The following is a 20,793-nucleotide window of genomic DNA, read 5'->3' as shown; positions in this document are numbered from 1 at the left end:
TTATTTCTGTCGCCTCAAACAGGGCAAGAAGTTATGGCAGCCCCTGACCTTCAGCCGCTAACACTTGCCCCGGGGAGCGTTATTAACCTCAGCAATTAATTATGAAGCGAGTTGTTCAAAGGCCTGTAGTCTAATGTGCCAGAAATGGAGTGTCTCTAAATTTCTGCCACCTTCTGGGACAAGAGTTTGGTTTGAAGAGGTTTTTGTTGTTGTTTTTTTTAATCTGTTTGGTTTTCAACTCTTTTCTGGCTGAGTTACCAGAGGTCCCTGAGGACGCAGACTATTAATCTCACACTTCAGCTGAAACGAAGAAGGAGCTGAACTGTTAACAAAAGCTCTTTTACTTCACTGTATGAGCTGGGAAGTTATACAGGTCTTGGGAAAAACAGCAAAAAATCCCTTTGATTCCTCATTTGGCCCTGGGATACGGGTCATAACTGTCTGACTCTCTGAGCTGCCCTGCAGACAACAGAACAGCTGCATTGCTAATGCAAAGTAACAAATAACCCAAACCTGATTTTCCTTTGCAGTATTACAGAGGGGCTTACTTGTCCCCATTTTTCTGGATCACCTTTAAGTGACCTGCATGAAGCCAGATGCCACATCCTGCATTATCAACATGGTGGTGCTGATCCCTACCAGTTCCGCGCAACTTATCAACAGCAGCACAGAAACACCCCTTTGGATTAAACCTCACCATGCCCAGCAGCCAAATGGTACTCAGAGTTATCAATTATTATCTTTTTTTAACAATTAATCACCAGCACAGTCCAACACACATAACCCAGCCCATGAATTATAACCAAATATACCATCCGTTCCTCCAAGGGATGCGATAACACGCGGTGCTGACTACAACAAAGCGAGGTGAAGGTGGAATAATTCAAATTTTTGGTAAGAAATGGAAAGTATAAGCCCAGAGAGACAGACGCTGTGCGGCTCCAGCCCGGTGCGTGGTGCTGAGAGCGGTGGGGAGGCGAGCGGAGTCTCGGAGGGGTTGAGCACTTACTGTTGGCTATGTTGGAAGCTGTGTAACTGTCTGCCATTCCTGAGACCTGGCTGGCAATGCTGATCTCACTGGCTCTCCGGAAGCCCCTGAACTGAGGGGCTGAAATGGGGGTGGACAGGGATGTGCTTTCCACGAAGACGGCACCATGAGACTGAACAACATCTGCTACAAAGTTGAAACAGGGAAATCAAAATATTAGACCAACAGACAGAGGCTGGGCAAGATGAACTCGAGGGGAGGAAGGAGGCAAACAAGGCTGGGAGATGCAAAAACCTTTCAGAACTGGTTGGAATGAAAAAAGAACCACCAACATTTCATTGGTTTGCAAAGAAAGCAAACACCACGGCAGGCAGAGACGTGTGGCTGGAGGAGCAGTCTTTGATTGAGAGAAGCGACATAAGTAGCTCGCAAACCAAATCAAAAACCCCAAACAAAAATCCAGACAGACTTATTCAAGCAGCAATAACAGAAGCATGTGTCATACATACAGATGTGAATATACACAACTTCATATATTCACATCAAGACAAAATAATCAAGGCAAGGTGAACAGCAAAAACAACCTGGGAAGGGGGACATTTGTTTTCTTGAAACATTTAGACTTAAATGAATATATCCAAGATAAAAGCATTAATTAAAAAAAAAAATCAAGGAAAAATTGTCATGCCTGGCAGGGACTAAATTTGAACTTGTATTTTATTGCTAATGGATACAGCCAACACTCGTTACACTAAAGTAAGGGCTATCGAAAGGAAGGAGTATGGTGCTGAGCACTTACATCTCCAACAGGTGTTGGCGGATCAGGGAGCGCTCATTCTCTGTGAAAACAGAGCTTCTTTTGTACAACGTGCAAGTCTGGACTTTAAGATCCCAATCTGAGGTTTACCAAATGTGGCCTAACCCTTTAGTACATAAATACAGAACAAGAGGATTTAAAGTCATGCTCACATGGACCTTGTACATGTTTTGGAGGGAAATGGACCTATAATGTTCAGGACTGGCAAACCAAGAGATGATAAAGTCATGATAAAATCTCTGCATTCAGTTTTTTCTCTATAAGAGGCCAAATGAAGCGTCTCTTGGATATCCCAAGATCCTGCGCTGCAGAGAGTTTGCAATACCAAGAACTTCACCGCGGGCAGCGCCGCTATGACAGGGACATGCAGAAGCAAAGCTACTCGCTATTGTTTTATCATTGCCCATCTCTGCTGTATCGAGGAGTAGCATCTAAACTACATTCCCAGGTACCAGACAGGTCTGTGCCCAGCCAGGCAGGAGATACCACGGGGAACGTGAGCACATTACTCCCACACACCAGCGTCCTCTCCCTATTTCAGCCAGTTTAGATAGCCTTGGGTTTAACTCCAGGATGCAGGTGACACAGGGCAGTGTTTTGGCAACTGGTTTGTTTTAATATAGTGGGTTTCTTTTTTGCTTGGGGCTACTGATTTGCTTCCCCCGATCTCTCGGTTCGCAGCAGCAGTGTCTGTGCCCACGCAAATCCTGCTGCAGCGGAGGGAAAGGGAACGGATGAAGCAGAAAATGTGTAGCTAAGTGTCGGTAAAAGAGTTCTGTTCTCTGCAGGGAAAATCAGGCCGCAAGCTGCTCTGTGTAAAAGCTTCATGGACTGCGAGATCTGAGCCCTAGCGGGAGCCTGACCCGATGATGAGCTGCACACGCTGCCCACGTTGTGCCTGAAAGGCCATTACCAGCATCACTTTCTCAGCACTTTCCTCCTCTTTTCACCTTGCCTTGAGCTGCTGGCTGTCAAGGCTGCTACCAGCATCCGTGACCCAGCCAACCCGCTGGGCCAGCGCAGCTCTTCTGACTGCAGAAAGCTCCAGCACAAGCGAGAGCAGACAACTCAGGCTGTACTTGGACAACAGGAGCTGAGCTGGGAGCTGCGCTCAACCCCATCCCTTTAAACTAAACGGATGAGGCCCTTTAAACTAAAAGAGGGGAGATTCAGGCTGGACATGAGGAAGGAATTGTTGCCCCTGAGGGTGGTGAGAGCCTGGCCCAGGTTGGCCAGAGAGCTGGTGGATGAACCATCCCTGAGACATCCCAGGTCAGGCTGGACGGGGCTCTGAGCAACCTGAGCTGGTGCAGATGTCCCTGCTCATGGCAGGGGTGGCACGGGGGGAGCTGGGGAGGTCCCTTCAACCCAAACTACTCCATGATTCTGTGATTTCCATTTCTGCGTGACCTGGGACAACTCTCTCATCTCTTCCCTGGTTATCCCTGCTCTGCTTTTCTTTGCCTGTACACACTGTGAGATCCCTCTGCAGTCACATCCTTGTGTCACATCAAATGGGTGCCCCAACACAGACAAGGACCATCAGCTTCCCTGAACTTAGATGCAAGGAGAGGTTTGGCTTTGTCTGTGGTGGGAAAAACACCAGGTCCAGGTTTAACCAACACCTACCAACGAAGCCTGAACTTCTTCCCCTTCCTTAAAATGTAAAACATGTGCCTTGAGCTAGGAAGCAGCTGAAGACACGCTGGAGAGTGTTCAGCAATGCTGCCCAGGAGAGAAGGCTGGGCCAAATGGGGTGCTGCCTGGGTGGATCACGGCTCCGGCTCCATTAGCATGTCTGCATTTAGCTCTGCATGAATTTTATCTCCTTTTTCGAGAACACAAAAAGGAGAAAGTGAATAAAGGAAGAAACAGGGTATTTGGGGCTTGCTCTTTTTAGCCAATCTCACTTTCCTAAGCCTGACGGGGGAGTTTTTGAATATAAAGACTTTGAAGCAAAAACCCAACCTCAATGGCCCTTCCACCACCTGGCTAGCGTCACCAGAAGAGTCATTTTCACTCCTATAAAAGCCTGAACTGTTTCAGCATTTCTGAAGTGCTGGGTTGAGCATCGCCCACGTTGGTGGCAGGAATCTGCTCTGCAGAGGACGAGGTGCCACCCGCCAGCACCGCTCCCCGCTCCGGCCCACGCACGCTGCTCTCCTCTTCCTCCCTTTTCCCAGGCTACGCACCCTCTGTCCCCGAAAAAGGGCAGTTTCTAAGAAAAACGAGGGCCAGGAAAAGGCAGGGCAGGAAGCGTGGACAGAAAACCTGTTGTTGTCATTACTGCCCCTTCAGCCAGGCTTCCTTGACAACAAAGCTACAGTGACTTGCAGATTAAACCCCGGGACCTGACCTGCAGAAAAACAAACTTCCTAACAACATATATCCTAAATTCTGTGTATTTTTTGCACCAAATCCCTCGTGCAACACCGCTCTTGCAATCTGGAAACGAAGGGGGCTTTGTTGGGCAGTGCGATGACCGGGATGGGATGTCACTGATGCTCCTGCACAGTGACCCCAGTGCCTCCTGCTCCTCAGGGTAGCACTTTATAAAGTCTTATGCATTGCAGAGGTGGCTTCCGCAGCCACAACTCGGCTCCTGACAATGACAGGGTAGGTTTTTCAGGCCGAGGTTGAAGTCGAACGGCTGCACCAGGACCAGTAAGTAGCAAGACTTTAATCAGGATTCATTTAAGTCACCAGATAAGGACAGAGGTGCCCCCAGTTATTGCACTGGCACTTTGCGCTGTGTGTGAAGGCAGATTTATCAGCACAGGAAAGCTCCAAGAAGAGAAGCTGGAGCGGGACCTTGAGCACCCTCGCTCCCAGCAAACGGCAGCACCCGTACGTCTGGCCAGTGCAATGAACTGAGATTTAACTGCGCTTCCAGACGAGGTGACAAGCAAAATCACTTTTGTTTGTTTTTTTTTCCCTAGCTATGGTTCTTTAATAATCATTTCGGTGTTCTGCCTTTTCACTTATGGACTCGTTCATCAACGTTCTTACTAATTGCTTCCCGCTAAGTGAACGGCACTGGGCCATCCTCCTAATGTACTGCTGGCACCTAGTTAAGTCCTTGGGGTATGTGAATGGCAGAATTCAATATGTGCTATTTGCAGGCTGAGCTGTCGCACTGAAAGCAATCAAAAATACATAAAGTTCAATAAAAATAAATAATAATAATAAAAACAAAAACCAGAGAAGCCAGCCAGATGCTCAGCACAGGCCAGACCCTGCTTGCACTGGGAACTCTGCAGTCGTTACCCTGAGACCAAGAGCAACAGAGATTTCTGTTGGCCCTGAGCTTTGATGATTCTGGAACTTTTCTGCAGGGCCAGTGGCTCAACTGGGATTCAGCCCCTGCTACAGTCGAACCAAGTGCTGCTTGGTCACACTGTGCTCTAGAAACAGGGGGTAAAGAGCAGAGAAGTTACTAAAAGGCTCGGTCCTGACACCAGGTGACATCAGATGACAGCTAAATGGCATTTCATCAGTGACCTGCAAAGTGATTAATTAATAGTGCCAGATCTTTTCCCTCTGCTTTGTTACAGAACGTCACAGCACAGGCAACATGGCAACTGCACGCGTAAAAATCATCACATCTTCAAAAAACAAAGGGAGAGACTATGTGGAATAGTCAGTGATGTTGCCATCCTGTATGACCACATAACGAACTGGATTGCTCATTAACAGCTTGTTAAAAGCAACACGGCAACAGAACCAAGCTCTCAATGCAAAACACTGAAAAGGGGCAAGTAAGACACATGGGAAAGAAAAACTAAAAGTCTCATCAAAATCACAGCCACAACCAGAATAAACGAGGCCATGCAGCATTTATGATGGAAAATAAGGTAAAACAAATGCATAGAAGTTTGCTTTTAAGGCAGAAGTCGAGAAATTAATTTTAAAAAGCCAACACGTACAGCCACCTTGGGGTCTGAAAGCCTCATTCGCTGTATCCAGCAGAGCCACAGGGGTGTCCAAACAGGATATACCCAAATTGACAAAATCTGGTCTGAAACAGACACTAATGAGACTCTTGGCCACGCTGCAGTGGGGCTGATGGGTGGGGGGTCACACGCTGCAGACACCAAACCCGTTCCTGGGGACCTGCACACACGTGCACCCCATGGCAGGGTCACCCAGGGCTTGCTGAGCCCTCTTTCCAGCAGAACTACCATGGGTAGAAAAAGTTAAGTACGTGGCAGCATCTTCCCTTCCAGCATCAGCACCAGGACAGGATTTGTAATCCCAGTTCCGTTTTTGGACGGTGGGTCTCCCAGCCCAGGTTTACCCACACAAGATCCCAAGTGGTGAGTTCATGTGGCACAGCCTGAGACACAGCGCGAGGATTTCAGCTCCAGGAGGCAACGGTGTGATCTCCAATAAGCACCCCAAGTACCCAACACCACAGACAATATAAAATGTAGATTACACACGCTCAGCAAAACCAGCACTTTTATTGGAAACATCTTGCCAATTCAGTACGGGAACGGGGATGCTGGTTTCCATGAAGCTGTCCTGGTGCTGGAGAGCACCCAGAGGGCTACTTTCCATCAGGAGGATGGGATTGTTCTGGATTGTCTCAACTAGAAGCAGATGGGAAAAACAAAACAAAAAACCAAAAAAACAGAAGGACAAAGAACAGACATGTGGCCACAAAGTGTTAACATACAAACAGTTACAACCCAGCACTTCAACTATGAGTCTTCAATGAAAGGACAACCTTCAAATAGAGTAAAAGAAACAAAACATGAGTGATTTTCCAAATAGACTCACATCAGAGAGATTAACTGGTAGCAGAGGAGAGCACAACGATGGCATTTCAACAACAAAAGGGAGTCCTCTTAACCAGCTTCTCCAATGAGCCAAATACCCAGCAGATCCACAGAAATCTTTTTACCACGTGGAAAAAAAAGTACGTTCTAAGGGGAGATTTAATGGAATCAGACTCAGCCTACACAGTGCAAAGCACAGGAGTAAGCAAGGATGTGAACTGGATTTTGCTCTGCAACTTGGTTGTAATGAAACACGGACCCAACGTTTAGTGCAGATGGGAGAATGGGAAAAACAAAGTCTAAGAGGTTTTCTGAATCACGGACTTTAAATGAGCCAGCTATCTGCATGAGGAAATATGCACAAGCACTGTTAGAGAAGGTGTTGTACATAGCTAATTAAAACTGAGCACCTGAATTTTACGTGATCGCCAAATCATACAGCTTAATTACAGCAGCAATTAACTTTCCCGGAGCGCCCTACCGTGATCCTAACTTCAGTAGCGGCTTTGCAAATCACGGTAAGAACCGTCCTTCTGGGTAATGTGCAAATCACAACACTGAAATTTGGACTCCAATGGGAAGGAATAGGCTGTCATTTCACGGTAAGCAAATGAAGAGGCTCCGTCTTACACGAGCAGAGAATTTAAAGCTGCTTTTTGTCAGTTCTATTCATCAAGGCAGAGCAGCATCTCTTAAACATAACAAGGCTCAAACCTGGAGAGGGTTTTGAAATCACTCTGCCCTTCTCATAGTTGAGCTAATTGCTGTTTAACTCTTCTCCACTACACGGCAAGTGTCTCTCCAAGCGCCGCCAGCTCCACAAAGGTCCGGGGAGGCACAGCAAACTAATCAGATCCCCGTTGCTGCAAGAATGACAACCAGAGCACGAGCTGCTCAGTGTCAATGGGGCTTTTACTTCTGACTTCAGTGAGAACGGGGGAATTGAAATGCATTTAAAGAGGAAGAAGGTTAAGATGTTTAGGATTTTTTTTTTAAGAAGCCTCTTGCAGCTCATACCTACAATACACCCCAAAATCAAATTGTTTTTCAAGTTGCTATAGATTCCCTGAGCTGTTGTAACTGGACTGGGTACAAATGTAATTGTGGGTGGATCCATTTTTAAAAAGTGTTGCAGCGAGATCTTTGCTAAATTTGACAAGTGAGTAGGGCCTGCAGAAACTCTGTTTTATTCATTTTTTTAAACATGGGCTTTAGTCTATGCCCATTTAACAAACCAGACCACCAGATTCGGCAATTACAATACTATCTCTAAAGATACTGATACAGAGGAGACCGCTGCTTTGCATTTTCAATTTTAAGATGATGCTGGGTAGCACCAGAACTATTCAGCTCTAGATACATATTCCTCTTCTTTTAGTCCTTCATGATAAAAATATTAAACAAATGGAAAGCTACTAGAGCTCTGGGGAGAAAAACAACCACCAAATCCCAATGTTTCTAGCTGGTAGCTTTGATATTCTACTCTGGTTTGCCAGCACGATTTCTTGTCTGCTGTAAATCTAGTTTTATAGCAGCAACTCCTAGTTGCAATGTTGACTTTAAGTAGCCACTGACTAACAACCCCTAACAAGGGAACAATTACGCTGCAATTGTTCTTCCTGCCCCAAAATCCTGACCCTGCAGGGAACCGAAGCTTTAGGTGAAGCAGAAAGGTCAAATTTAGTTCTGCACAGTGGTGAAGCTTCCCCACCAGCTCCTTGCAATGAGAACCTGCACTGAAATGGCAACAGACCATGAGAGTCCAGGCACAGAAGTGAGGTGAAGATGGTAGGAAATATAATTTGTTTTATTAGATCACTGCAAGAGCTCTGATGTAATGGGAGCTGAGGCAGGGCATGGTCGGAACACGGTTCTTTCAGATGCAACCCAGGAGACAATAGGACATGCACACAACTATTTTAGACTTTGTTACTGCTGCAATTGGGGGAGAACAAGTGAAGAGGCCACTGATGGCAGAGGATAAGAATCCTGGGCATCCTGGAAGACAGTGTCTCCTTGGCAAGGCGCTGTCACCAGCCCAGCCACCCGCAGTAGCCTGTCCCGTGAAAAAGCACAGGTTGCGAGCACAGAAATAATCTCATTATCTCACTGTGGGCTCTGCTCCTGCCAGTCTGCACTGGCCCTCCGAACATCAGGGTCCTGAGCTCGACCAAGTTCATTGTGTCTCATCCAGGCCCAAGCACAAGCACCAGCCTGAGTGCAGAACAGGGACCTTCACAGAGAAGTCACCACATCGTGACTCTCAGCAGCTGGTGGCCTTTGTGTGACAAACAAAGGGCAGAGGGGTCACAAGGCACTGATTTTATTGGAAGAAAACTACTTTTCTGGTAAATCGGGAATAAGGCTAACATTACAGGGCCAATTCTCTTTCTTGTCATTCCCAATTGCTTTGATAATCTCACTCAAAGTGTAGACATAACCCTTGAGACCGGTAATATGGATCCAAAGCGACTTACCCAGAACAGCAGAATTGCCGTCGCCCAGTGGGAACCTCTGGTAACGGGGGATATTAAAGGGGGGCAAAAGGTAGAACTTCCTCTCCAAAAGAGGCTCGAGGCGTGAAGCGGATGGGTCTGCAGGGTGGAACAGGTTATAGACCTGCTGACAAGCTGGTCTGAGCTGAAAGACTAGAAAGATGGAGAAAAAACAAACCCTCAGGTATCAAAAGGTTATTTGGTAGGAAATTGTACATATTTGTCTGTAAAAAGTACAACTGTTGTGTTCCAGTTTAGTTAATTGAAACAATTTATTGCAATATTTATAGACTCAAGAAATTGCCCAGTATTTATAATGTTTGGAAGTACATTGCAAATAAATTGTATAATCAGTACTGGCTAGGGCACACAGTGATCTGCTTCCTTACGGTGCAATAAACATTATATATAAATGTTCATTTTTTTCCAGTTTGTCTCATCAAATTAGTGCATTGGTAGCAGGAGGTGCTTGCCCCATCCACTCAGTTCACATCAGGACTTACTGTCAAGAGCTGGGATGACAGTTTTTCGCAGTGCAAGGATCAGACCCAAGGGAGAACCAAAGAGGAAGAAGTCAGTGATCTCAAATTCAAACTTGCCGATATTTCCCCCATCCAACATGGTGGAGCTACTAGATCGCCTGGATCCCGGGTCGTTCCTCAGAACACTAGAATGTAAACTGGGACAAGAGCAGAAAACAAAGTCAACGTTTTATTCACACTGTGTGTTCATAATTGAAGGCTGGATAAGGGATTGACGGTGAATATAATTTCTATCTCTTTAGCGAAGGAACTGTGTGAATCAACCCACCACGCCTCAGTACTGCAGTTTTATTAACCTGTAAAATACCCCTCAAACAATTTCCCCATTACATCAGCATGATTTAGACTGTACAAATCAAGGCTTCAAGTGGGCTCATTTACACATTCCTGTCTCCTCAAAATGCTTTTTTCTTTGAGGAGTCAAAATCTCGGTTGCTGCTAGCAGAACAGTTGTTTGCAAGATAAAATAACCAGCAAGCCAAAATTACTAGAGCAGCAGGGGAAAAAGCAGGTTTACACATGTTACTGCTAACAACATTTGAGTTCCTTCCATCACCTTATTCTCAAACGTTACAGAAAGCTGTGCTTACCCATTTCTTCCTCGTGGAAGTAGGTGGACAAATGTTATAGGTTTGGAAAGGAAAAAGAAAATGGGAGGGGAAAGAGAAAAAGAAAGATCAAAATCTGCAAGAGGGTTTCTAATATTGTGCACCAAGTTTGCGCCACAGCTTCCATGCATGTGTGTGGCATTCACTGGGAATGGGAATTTGGGGTAATTAACTTAGTGGCCATGTGGCAAATTGTAATAATCATGCACCCAGGACTCTACCACTTTTGTTCTGCCCATAAGGCCACATCTCTTGAGTAATTACCAGTCAACATTTCAACCTCAGTCCAACAACTCCAGGTAACTGTGCTTAAAAAGAATAATGACATAAAATACGTCTAGTTCCACCACCCCCCACTCCTTTCACGTGTCAAATACGTTTGCAAAATTCAACCTGTGTGCAGTGCAGACTGGGCAACACACGGGTTTAACACAGAGATTTACATTCACGTATCCTTTGGACGCTGAGGAAGAAGCAGCAGGAACTCTTGGATGAAAATCCTGGGGATCCACCCCACGTTAGGAAGAGCTGCTTCTTCGCAGCCTAGATCTGGGCTTAGACAACGAAATGACAGATGCGTAACCATAATAACCTCGTTCACAAAGGAGTTTCTGAGATTCTTCTGTTACCACCCAAAAGCAATAAGCTGCAATTTCTTTTGCTCTCCAGGTCCAACAGATGCAGATGGCAGCCTTGCCAGGTTATCGTTGTTATAATTAGAAGCAGAGAGTTGAAAACAAGAGTACCAGCAGTGACTTAACAGGGTGTTGACAAACACTTTTAAAAGCATCTGAACAGGTTGTATAAAATATATAGGATAAATGGATACCACAGCAGTTGGGTTGGATAAAAGATTTACTGGCCTGGGGTTGGGGAGGATGCAAATGCACCAGTCTCTTGCCAGCTCTGTGGCCTCAGCTCAAGACCCCAGGTAGTCACAGCCACTTGCCATATCTCCATATGCAACAGCACTTGTTCACGGATGCTAAAAACTTTCTCTAAAGGTGCATGTGTGTACACACACGGTACTACGCTCCCCGTTACCAGCCACAGGGAAATGATGAGCTTTCTTATGCCAGACGTACAGATCACGGAAAGTCAAAACAGTGATGTCAAAAGCAAGAGGAACAGGAGTCACAGCAGGTGACAGCTGAAATGAGCACGTTCCCATTTCCATGATGCGAACCAGGTTCCCTGAGATTGCTCTGCCAAGATGCGCAACACTGAAACACGTTTGAAAACAAGCCGCCTTCAGCGAAGCCACAATTGTTTTAGCTGACAAGACTGCAACGCAGCAAGTTTGCTGCGTGTAAGGAACACAAAGTTATACGGAAGACGTTCAGTGTTGCGACAGCATTGTGATTCAAATGAAGGCACAAAAGGAATGACTATCCTGAAGGCAGATGTGTTACGGCAGGACGGCTACACGGGGTTTTTGGTGCGTTCCACCCATCTTCCCACAGTGTCTCTTCATGGGGCATGGAAGAGAACGAGAGCGCTCATATTGCTAAGCGATTTGGACAGCTTCTCTCCTCTTACTGGGAACTTGATAGTCTTTTTAGCAATCAAAAGAAACGAGAGCCAAGGGGAACTCTGAAACCGTCATGCTCCAAGCAACCTACAGTGCCCTGTTCTCCCTTTAAAAAGGAGCAGATGTACTGTGTGCGTTAATTAAACAAGAGCTTATGGATTTCAGAAGCAAATCAACTCATTTACAACAATACAAGTACAGCACAGCCAGAAATAATGTAGTTGTGCAGAAGGACTGAATTTAAAAATAAATGTGTGATTGTAATCTCCAGATGCTGCTCTGGCTTGCTGGGCATTATCCCAAGGAAGCGGGTAGGTCTGATACATGAATAACAATGAGTGTCTGTGGCACAAGCTGAAATCTGCAGTCGGTACGGATGGAAAGGCCCCATGTGCCAGGCTGCCCGTCCACCGAGGAAAACCTGGCTCTGTTCTGCCGACCTCCCGCACGAAGCTGCGTCAGGGCTTGGTTTTCATATGGGAAAATCATTACTTAGTGACAGAGAGGCTGAAGGGCCATTCTGCTGATGACTGCGCTGCTCGGTGACAACGGCTGCGAGCCCGGGGTTGAGGGCTGGGGTCGGGGGTGATGTCCTGGTGCCACGCAGGATGGGAGGCGAATCGCTGCCCGAGCCCTCCCTGTGCCAGGGGGCGCAGGGGAAAGATGCCAAGAGAGCTTGTACAGAACCACAGGATCATTCTGGTTGGGAAAGTCCTTCAAGATCATGGAGTCCAACCGTTCCCCCAGCCCTGGCACTGCCCCACGTCCCTGGGAACCTCATCTCCATCTGTCCAACCCTCCCCAGGGATGGTGACTCCAGCACTGCCCTGGGCAGCCTGTTCCAATGCCCCACAGCCCTTCGGGGTAGAAATTGTTCCCAGATCCAACCTCAACCTCCCCTGGCGCAACTTGAGGCCGTTTCCTCTGCTCCTGGCGCTTGTTCCTGGGGAGCAGAGCCCGACCCCCCTGGCTCCAAGCTCCTTTCAGGCAGTTCAGAGATCAGAAGGTCTCCCCTCAGCTCCTGTTCTCCAGCTGAACCCCCCAGGTCCCTCAGCTGCTCCCATCACACTTGTGCTCCAAGAAGCAGCAGAAGCATCAACCGGCCCCTTTCCATGAGGGAATCTTGCTCCTGAGCTGCAAGGACAGAACCATGTTTTGACCCAAGGTCTAAAGGTAGATTTAAAAAGATAAAATTCTATCAGAAGTACAGGTGCACCAACCTCTCAGTGCACTGAACACCAACAGCCCTCACCAGGGACCCTCAAGTGCTTCATGTTGGGAGAGGGCACAATGCTTCAGAAATGGAGCAAGAAGGACCAGGACAAAGCTATTTGAAACAACAAACTACAACCCCTTGGCCATGCCAGGCCCAGCAATTCTTCTAAATTAGATGTAAAACTGCAGCAAGATGCCAGCCCACCTTCCTTAGCTCAGTCCATGCCCCTGGGGTCAAGAATAGGGAGGAGAAAAAGCACATTTTTGCACGACTAGTATTTTCTCCTGTAACACAGGAGCCTGTTTTGATAAGGTATGAACAAGAGCCTGATTGCCTTTTATTAATCTGCTGGAAATAGCTGAGAAGCTTTTTGTGGTTTTTGTAAATGCAGCTGTCTTTCTGAATATAGTATTTCTGTGCAACAACAACATTCACTTGATATTTTTTCTCTCCTATGAGTCTTTTACCAAAGGGCCCCTGACGTGGCAGGAAAACACGAATCCCTGTGCTGGAGCAAGCAGTGAAAGATGGGCAGAGGCGCAGGACAAACCTTCAGGCACAGGGCAGAAGAACAGCCCTGGACACGGCTGCAGCGCAGATAATGGTGTTTGCTGGGGGACATTGCTCCCCAGTACCTGGGACTTGGGCAAAGGGGATTAAGACGATGCTGCAGTTCTTCCAGGCGTGCAGGAAGAAAAGGTCTGGGCTGTCCTGTTCCACAGGCTGATGAAGATGATTCAGTCAGAAAAAGCCGCCGGGCTTACAGAAGTAATCCCTGAATGATCGGCAGCAATGGAAAGATGCTATGAAAATTTCATCAGTTGCGTTAATGGATACGTTTCTCAAAGTTCATTTGAAGCAGCTGAGGAATGTGATACTGGGGGCTTCGACAGTGAGTAACAAATTTGAAACGTCACCTTGGCGCAACGGAGCAGCCCTGGCAGCGGACAGAATACAATTCCCTGTCCCTGCTCCTCTCAGGGGACTTGGGTTGCTTTGCCAAATCATCACAGAGACAAAACAGTCCTCATGAGCAGCGGAAGGCTGCTCCATGAACCAGCCAACCAGCGAGGGGGCAGGATGTCTCACCCAGGGCAGCAGAAACCTGCTCCCGCGAGAGGGAAGGGCACCGGAATTCAGCCTCGCACCTGAACTAGCCCAAAATTAAAGTACACTTGGCTCACCCCACCTTCTCCAACAACAGGCCAGCCAACTCAAAAATCACCTTTCAGAGATGCTTTGAAATGAACACAACACTGAATTCCCAGTTCTGCTTCACCGCCTTCCCTTGCACGACTTCTACATTTGCTTTATGACCCCCATCCCACACCTGCAGCACAGGAACACGCAGCTCCCTGACAGCCCCAGCTGTCAGGAAACACGATGAACAGCTTCTTGCCATCCTAATACAGATGCAGAAGAGCAGATGGATTATTTCACTGCTACCGAGCAAGAGGGCTGTTAGTTTTCTTCGCATATGCAACACACTGAAATCTATATCTCTCAAATCTAAGTTACACACTTTCCTCCACCTTGCTCATCACAGGATGACAAAGCAATATTCGGGTTTCACAGACGCACCGAGCTCAGCTCTGGTTCTGTTCCTTCAAAATCTTACCTAGAAAGAAAGGCTTGATGCTGCTTTATTGTGTCCAGTTCATAGGTTGATGAATCACTCCTTTTTCGTGGCAGCTGCTTCTTTGGATCTTCTCCGTTGCTACGGGGAATGTCAATGTTGCTCCTGCTGAGGTGTCTGCTGGCTTCCAGATTTGAGCCGCTAGAACAGTAGCTGTTGTTCACTGTTATTCCAGGAGACAGGAGATCGGTATCCTGGGATATGAAATACAATGATTTACCACTCTGGCAGCTGAATCAGGAATACACCCACATTACAGCGTTCTCCTTCCATCTTCTCTTCCCCATCTACCCCCAGATCCAGTTGAGGACAATACAGTAACTCAGATCTAACCACTTTCTAAGGGTGTGGGTAAATCAGGCCTGAATGATGCTTCGCACCAGAGGATGAAACATCTCTGTTCAGAGCAAATGCACCCAAACTGAGACACACATGCACCTTAAGACACGTTTGCGATTGATAAGAAATAGAGTCTTTGTTGTTTCATGGAAAAATCCTCACTAAAAACAGGGGCTGTGGAGGTGCCAGCGTTACCTGGACACTCACAACGCTTCCTCGTCGGCTGCTGTTCTGGCTCTCGGACACGGTCTGGTTGCTGTAGCATAAGGCATCAAATCCCAGGATTCCTCCAACACAGTCGCCTACCAAGCAAACCTGGAAAAGGCAACAGAAGAAGGGGAGGAGGAGAAAAAAATATCTCTATGACTTCAGTTCAGAGACAACAGTTAACCAGAGTGCTGGGTGATACCTGGGAAAGCTGCAGTAACAGGATGCCCAGCGCTTTCATCACTAAAAGTGTTTTGTCAATGAACATCCACTGGTACCCTGCAGCCCTGTGTTCTGGTTGCTCCCACCAGCCGACTGCAGTGAAGTGAAAGCAACACAGAGCACTGATCATGGCTCTAACTCCGGCTTTAGAAAACCGAGCTTGATTCCTTCCTTGCTGGCTGTACTACCTCAGGCAACTTCCCCGTGCTTCTGCTCCCGGTGTGTACCCTGAGGAGATAACGCTGTCCTGTCTCCAAGGGAATCGAGCAGAAAGGCACAATAAAGCACTGAGAACGTCGGGTAGGAGAGGGCTGTCTGGGTCCCCGGGCACAGCGCTGGCTGGGAAGAAGCTTGGGGTGCTAAATCACGTTACAGCAGCACAATGGGGCAGCCAGTCCTATAGCTCAAACCTCCCAGGGCTAGAGGGTCACTCTGCTCACACAGGTGTGAGGCTCAGTCCTGGTATTTTATTGTGGGCAGCAGCTGCATCATCTCCAAAAAGAAACAAGTCCAGCATGAGCTGCCTGAAGTCCTTTAAAGACAGGAATGCTTAAATAGTCTTGGTTTGCAATGGGACTAGAGATCACGTTTAATGACAAAGGTAGCATTCCTGATTTGGAAAGGTGTGTCATGCTGAAAATTGATTAACTTCACATCTTTGTAACTTCATTTCTGAAACACAAGCTCAGACTTGGCCTTGAATCCCAAAGGTTCAAGACAGAGCATAAGCAATAATCTCTCTCTCTCTCTCTCTGTAAGAAATGGAAGCACAACATTTTCTTATTGCAGCTCAACACTGTCATGTTTCCATCCCTCCTGAGAGATTAATGGCAAAGAGAGCTGCAGAAGGAAATTGCTTCACTTGCTCTTCCTTTCATTGTGGCTATAAACAGCCGCTGGCTCACCTGCCCGGTGAAGGACAAGCCCTCCTGGGATCTGATGAACTCGCTGTAGGCCTGGTTGGCTCTGACGATGACTGTGGCTACAGCTTCTTGGTACTGCGGGGACGATGTCGCGAGCAGAGGGAGTGCAGCGAGGGGAATGTGATCCTGGCTGTTGGACAGGCAGCCTTCGTCGTGACTATACGGGCTGAGGCTGGACAGGGCAAGAGACATTGGAAATAATCAGCCTAACAAAGCAGAGCAGGGCAAAACATTTGCAGGCAGTACAGTGAGAATTGTAGTTCATTAAAAAAAGCCTCGAGATAGAAAGGCCATTTATTCCACAGTGAATGGGTGAGAGCTTAATAAATCTTTTCCTCCCATCAAACGTAAATCTTCAAGGACAACATACTTACATTGATAGAACAGCCCTCAGACAAGGAATTAAAGCCTTAGTATTTATTGGATTAATTAGAATAAATCAATCTCAGAACTCTTGCTGCATGATTGCTGTATTTACTGCAGCTAAGTATGAAATTGAGATTGAATGTCTCACTAGTATATTAATAAGTGCATTCTGAAAGCATGGTCAGAGCTCTCAATGCAGAACATTTCCAGGATGCAAGAAAAGAAACAAGAACAAGAGTGAGATTTTGTATGTTTCTCACTGTGACAAAATAGCATCAACATACCTGGACACCAGCGAAAAGGCTTCGGAGCAGATGGCTGGGCAAGGGACCAGCCTGATGGCGATGTGTCCGAGAGCAGCGGGGTAATGGACCCTCATCACGGTGTCAAACACTGTCGTGATGGTGTTGACGTCCCCTTGCTTAGAGCTCTGGTCACCGCTCCCCGAGTCCAGGATGTTCCCTCCATGCAGGACCAAGAGGAGGACATGGATTTTACTGGGCTGCATTAATGGCTGCACCGATTCATCCTGGTGGGAATGAAACAGAGCACAGCAGGCAGGCTTATTTGCAAAGAAGTTATATTGGGTCCAAATGCATTTTATGCAAATTTTATCGTCTTTACTCCCCCAAGCTCACACGTGGTACCTACAATATATGCACTAGATACATCAAGTCAGGGAAGAGGCAAAAGCCAATCTGTCAAGCCAGTTGTTTCCAGCAGAAACAGCATTAGCCATCGTACAAAGCACTGGCAAGCCCCCGCCTAGAGGGGTAAATTCAGTTTGGGCCATCCATACACATAGATAATTGCAGTGTGAGCAGGAGCAGAGAAGAACAAGAACATGGAGACTTTCTGAAGAGAGAAAGAGTCCAGCTTGATTTGCTCAGCAAGGCCCCAGGAGGATGAATTCCCATCTCTTCAAGCCAGTGGAGACGAGATGAGAAAGCTGGGGAGGGAAGAGAGGCACTCAAGGCAAAGGACAGTGCAGGCACAAGCACAAGAGACCCTAAACTCATCCAGCGCAGACTGAAAATCAGGAGGCAAGAGGTTTTAGAATAACATCTACAGGTTCACTGGTAAGAAAGTAAACTGTCTTCAAGCAGCAACATGCTTAATTTATGGAAATGGGCACTAGATACACCTGGACACAACAGCTGAGAACATGACTGCACACACAGCTTCAGCAAACTGACTGTCCTAAGCAGAAGGAATGCTGAAAGTGAAAAAAATCAAAGGCATAAAATTGTAACCAGGTAAAACATGGCAGCAGTAAAGACATTACTTGCGTGTGTTAGGGTGGAAAAATAAAGAGATAAAAGATGGGTGTTGCTTTCTGTTGGGGTGCTGAGCTCAGCTGCAGCAGTTGACAGTAAAACACATTCAGCAAAAAACAACTGAGATCAAACAGGTCAGCAAGTGGCAAGTTACTGGAGAAAGAAGCTGTAGGAAGAGATCAGTCATTGCTTCTGCTCGCCTACGACAGAAGTTATAAATAAGACTTCAGATTTGCTTATACTGTCGTAAAAGAGGAACTGAAGATAAAAAGCTTTGAGACCTCATGACCCAAGGAGTGGCCAACATCTGGCTGGGAGGCTGCTGCATGAGCACAGGCAAGGACTGGATTCTGGCTGTCCAGGTCGTTTGCTTACTATGTTGAATTGATTCCTTGCCTGAACAGACAGGCTGGAGTTTGAGAGGAGGAGGGAATCGTATCTGAACTGCAGAGTGGGTTCTCATTCAGTGCCCTGCCCCAGCAGCCATAAGCCCAACCCTGATGTCCCAGGAGCGAGGACAAGAGCATCCATGTGTACCGGTCACACACTATCACACAATGGAGCAGTAACTATTTTTAATATCTGTTTGTTACCAGGGCTTTCAGTGTTTACAGATTTGAGAACATCTTGGGCAACTCCCTGGTGAGGCAGAGCAACAGCCATGGGGAGGGGGTGTGGAAGGGCTGGAGGTCAGTGCTATTTTCCATTTGGCAAATTCTTCTCATTTTAGCATCTTTAGTCACCTGTTGTCCTTTGAACAGTGACAAACCTGCTGCTGGGAGGGGCACATGCCCAGGCACACATCAGCAACCTAACAACTAGCTTACATTTTTACCAGATAATGTTAAAGCGTATCTTACAACACAGCCCGTCACAAGTATTAAAATTCACATCCAAGTCTGTAATAAAGATTTTCCAGACCTCCTTCATAAGAATGGCTTTGAATTATTTAGCACCATTACACTGTATTAATGCCTGCTCTTTAAACCTCCTCTGAGTCCCGTTTACAGCGCCTGCAAGGTGAACTCTTGCCTGGTTGGAGGCACAGGATGAGCACTCTCAGCATCGCTTTTGCTTTCAGATAAATGTTTTAAGTGCTCATTTGTAGAGCAACATGAGTCACCAAGCTCAGGTCATCCAGAGGTTGATCCGCAGTCATTTCCCCTTTCGGTTCATTAACCTCTGCTCTTGAAGGAAGTGGGGAACATGCAAGCAACTGCTGGTTAGTTTAGGGGTGGAGGTGGCTATTTCCAACTTTCTTATAAGATCTGGAGTCTTAAGACACTTGATTCCTGATCTACATTTGGTGATGGAGGCTCTTAACCTGAAAAACACTGCAATGGTGGCTAGGAATGTCGTACTGTTTTAGTAGGCTGTTTGTGAACAAATACGAATGAGTATATTTTTTAACTCACTTTGAAGCCTGTTCTTTATCTAAAATTAAGGCAGAAATGGGAGTGGGTTGAGTTTGTACAGCCTTCTGAAGAAGATCAAAAATTTTCCACGCTACCTTGAGCTCTAAGAGAAATCTTAGGGCTGTGACTGGCTGATCTTGAGGTGGCCAGAGCCACTTCCATCCCCAGCCACCCATTAATTCCATGGTTCTTGAGCTTTCAGTCTATTATGAAAAAGCGAAACCACCTTGAACTGACAGCCTGGCACACAGACTAATACTGAACCAAAACTATGCTCCTGGTCTTCGGCAGATCACGACACAACCTGGGGACTCCGCAAGCAGCTTCATCATCTCTACAGCACAGACAGGCAGACGCTGCAAGGGCGGGATGAGCACAGCCAAGATGCACCATCTCACTAGGACACTGAACTGCAAACCCCTGTATATGCAAGTCTAGAAAGCTGCGGAGGTGTTATTTTCTATGTATTGTTTTATTCAGGGTGCTGACACAGGCTCTGCTATAACAGGTTTCTAAACAAGACCCCCCAGCCTGCACGTTGGTGCTGCAGCAATGCGGCTCCTGCTCTCACCTCCGCGCTGGCTCCTTCCCTGAGCAGGAGAGCCCAGCCCAGCAGTGCCCCAGGCAGCACTTATCCCATGGGATTAGGACTTTTCTTCCAGATGGATACCTCACATTGCTTACAAACCAGAGAGCACTTGCTATACATCTTCAAAAGACGGGTGAAATAATCCCTTAAACACAGCCCTGAAGTTCACAGCATGCCAGTGTGGCTCCAAACAACACACAAAGACACGACAGCGGCAAAGGGGGTCATTTACCCCGTTTACCCCACAGAGACACATTCTAGCAACAAATTATTTCGTTACAAGAAACAGAAGCACTTACTTCAATGATGCTGAGCCTCTCCACGCTGGAGCCCACGCGGTACTCTGCCGACGGCTCGTGGTACAAGTCACCTGGAAGCACAGAGGTTGGAAACATCAGCACTGCAAGATGCTTTGGCAAAGATGCTGTGCCATAAACACACTTGTTTGTGCCTCTTCTGCCTCGCGTCTCCTTAGTTATTTCATCAAATTGCTCTCTCTCTCCCTCCCTCCCGCCTCCTTCCACCTGAGCAGCCTGCGCAATGCTGGGTCACCTATTTTCCAGCAATTTCCCATAACCTGGGCAAGCGCCGAGGACACGATCTGGTTCTTCTCTCATTACAGCAACCCAGTACCGTTGCTTTATTAAGGATGGCAACAATGGGAAATCCCTGCGCAATTGTCAGAAATGATGCGTTTGTGAGGATAATAAAAATAATTGCTTGAATTGTGCTGGGAGAGCAGAGACCTGATGTGTCCGTGCGTCTGTGCCGACACAGACCGACTTTGTACCTAAAGTGTCGTCTTCCACCGTTCTGCTACATGAATCAATCTGGCTGAGGA

General features: G+C 47.0%; 1 protein-coding gene across 5 annotated transcripts in view; it reads right to left on the bottom strand.

Moving 5' to 3' along the window:
* PITPNM2 (phosphatidylinositol transfer protein membrane associated 2) overlaps positions 1-20,793 on the bottom strand; it is a 121,349-nt gene that overhangs the window by 10,963 nt on the left and 89,593 nt on the right. For 4 of the 5 annotated variants that reach the window (XM_080355021.1, XM_080355020.1, XM_080355022.1 and 1 more), the window contains 9 exons: positions 20,252-20,322; positions 16,956-17,200; positions 16,288-16,477; positions 15,149-15,268; positions 14,597-14,808; positions 9,585-9,760; positions 9,064-9,234; positions 6,248-6,397; positions 1,010-1,174 (listed from right to left, as the gene is read on the bottom strand). In XM_080355021.1, coding sequence (XP_080211147.1) covers positions 1,010-1,174; positions 6,248-6,397; positions 9,064-9,234; positions 9,585-9,760; positions 14,597-14,808; positions 15,149-15,268; positions 16,288-16,477; positions 16,956-17,200; positions 20,252-20,322 — 1,500 coding nt within the window. The remainder of the gene's footprint in view (positions 1-1,009; positions 1,175-6,247; positions 6,398-9,063; positions 9,235-9,584; positions 9,761-14,596; positions 14,809-15,148; positions 15,269-16,287; positions 16,478-16,955; positions 17,201-20,251; positions 20,323-20,793) is intronic. The other variant, XM_080355024.1, reaches the window with a different exon arrangement.

This window comes from Nesoenas mayeri, assembly GCF_963082525.1.
Source record: "Nesoenas mayeri genome assembly, chromosome: 17".
Lineage (NCBI taxonomy): Eukaryota > Metazoa > Chordata > Aves > Columbiformes > Columbidae > Nesoenas > Nesoenas mayeri.
This window is presented reverse-complemented; position numbering and strand designations above follow the sequence as displayed.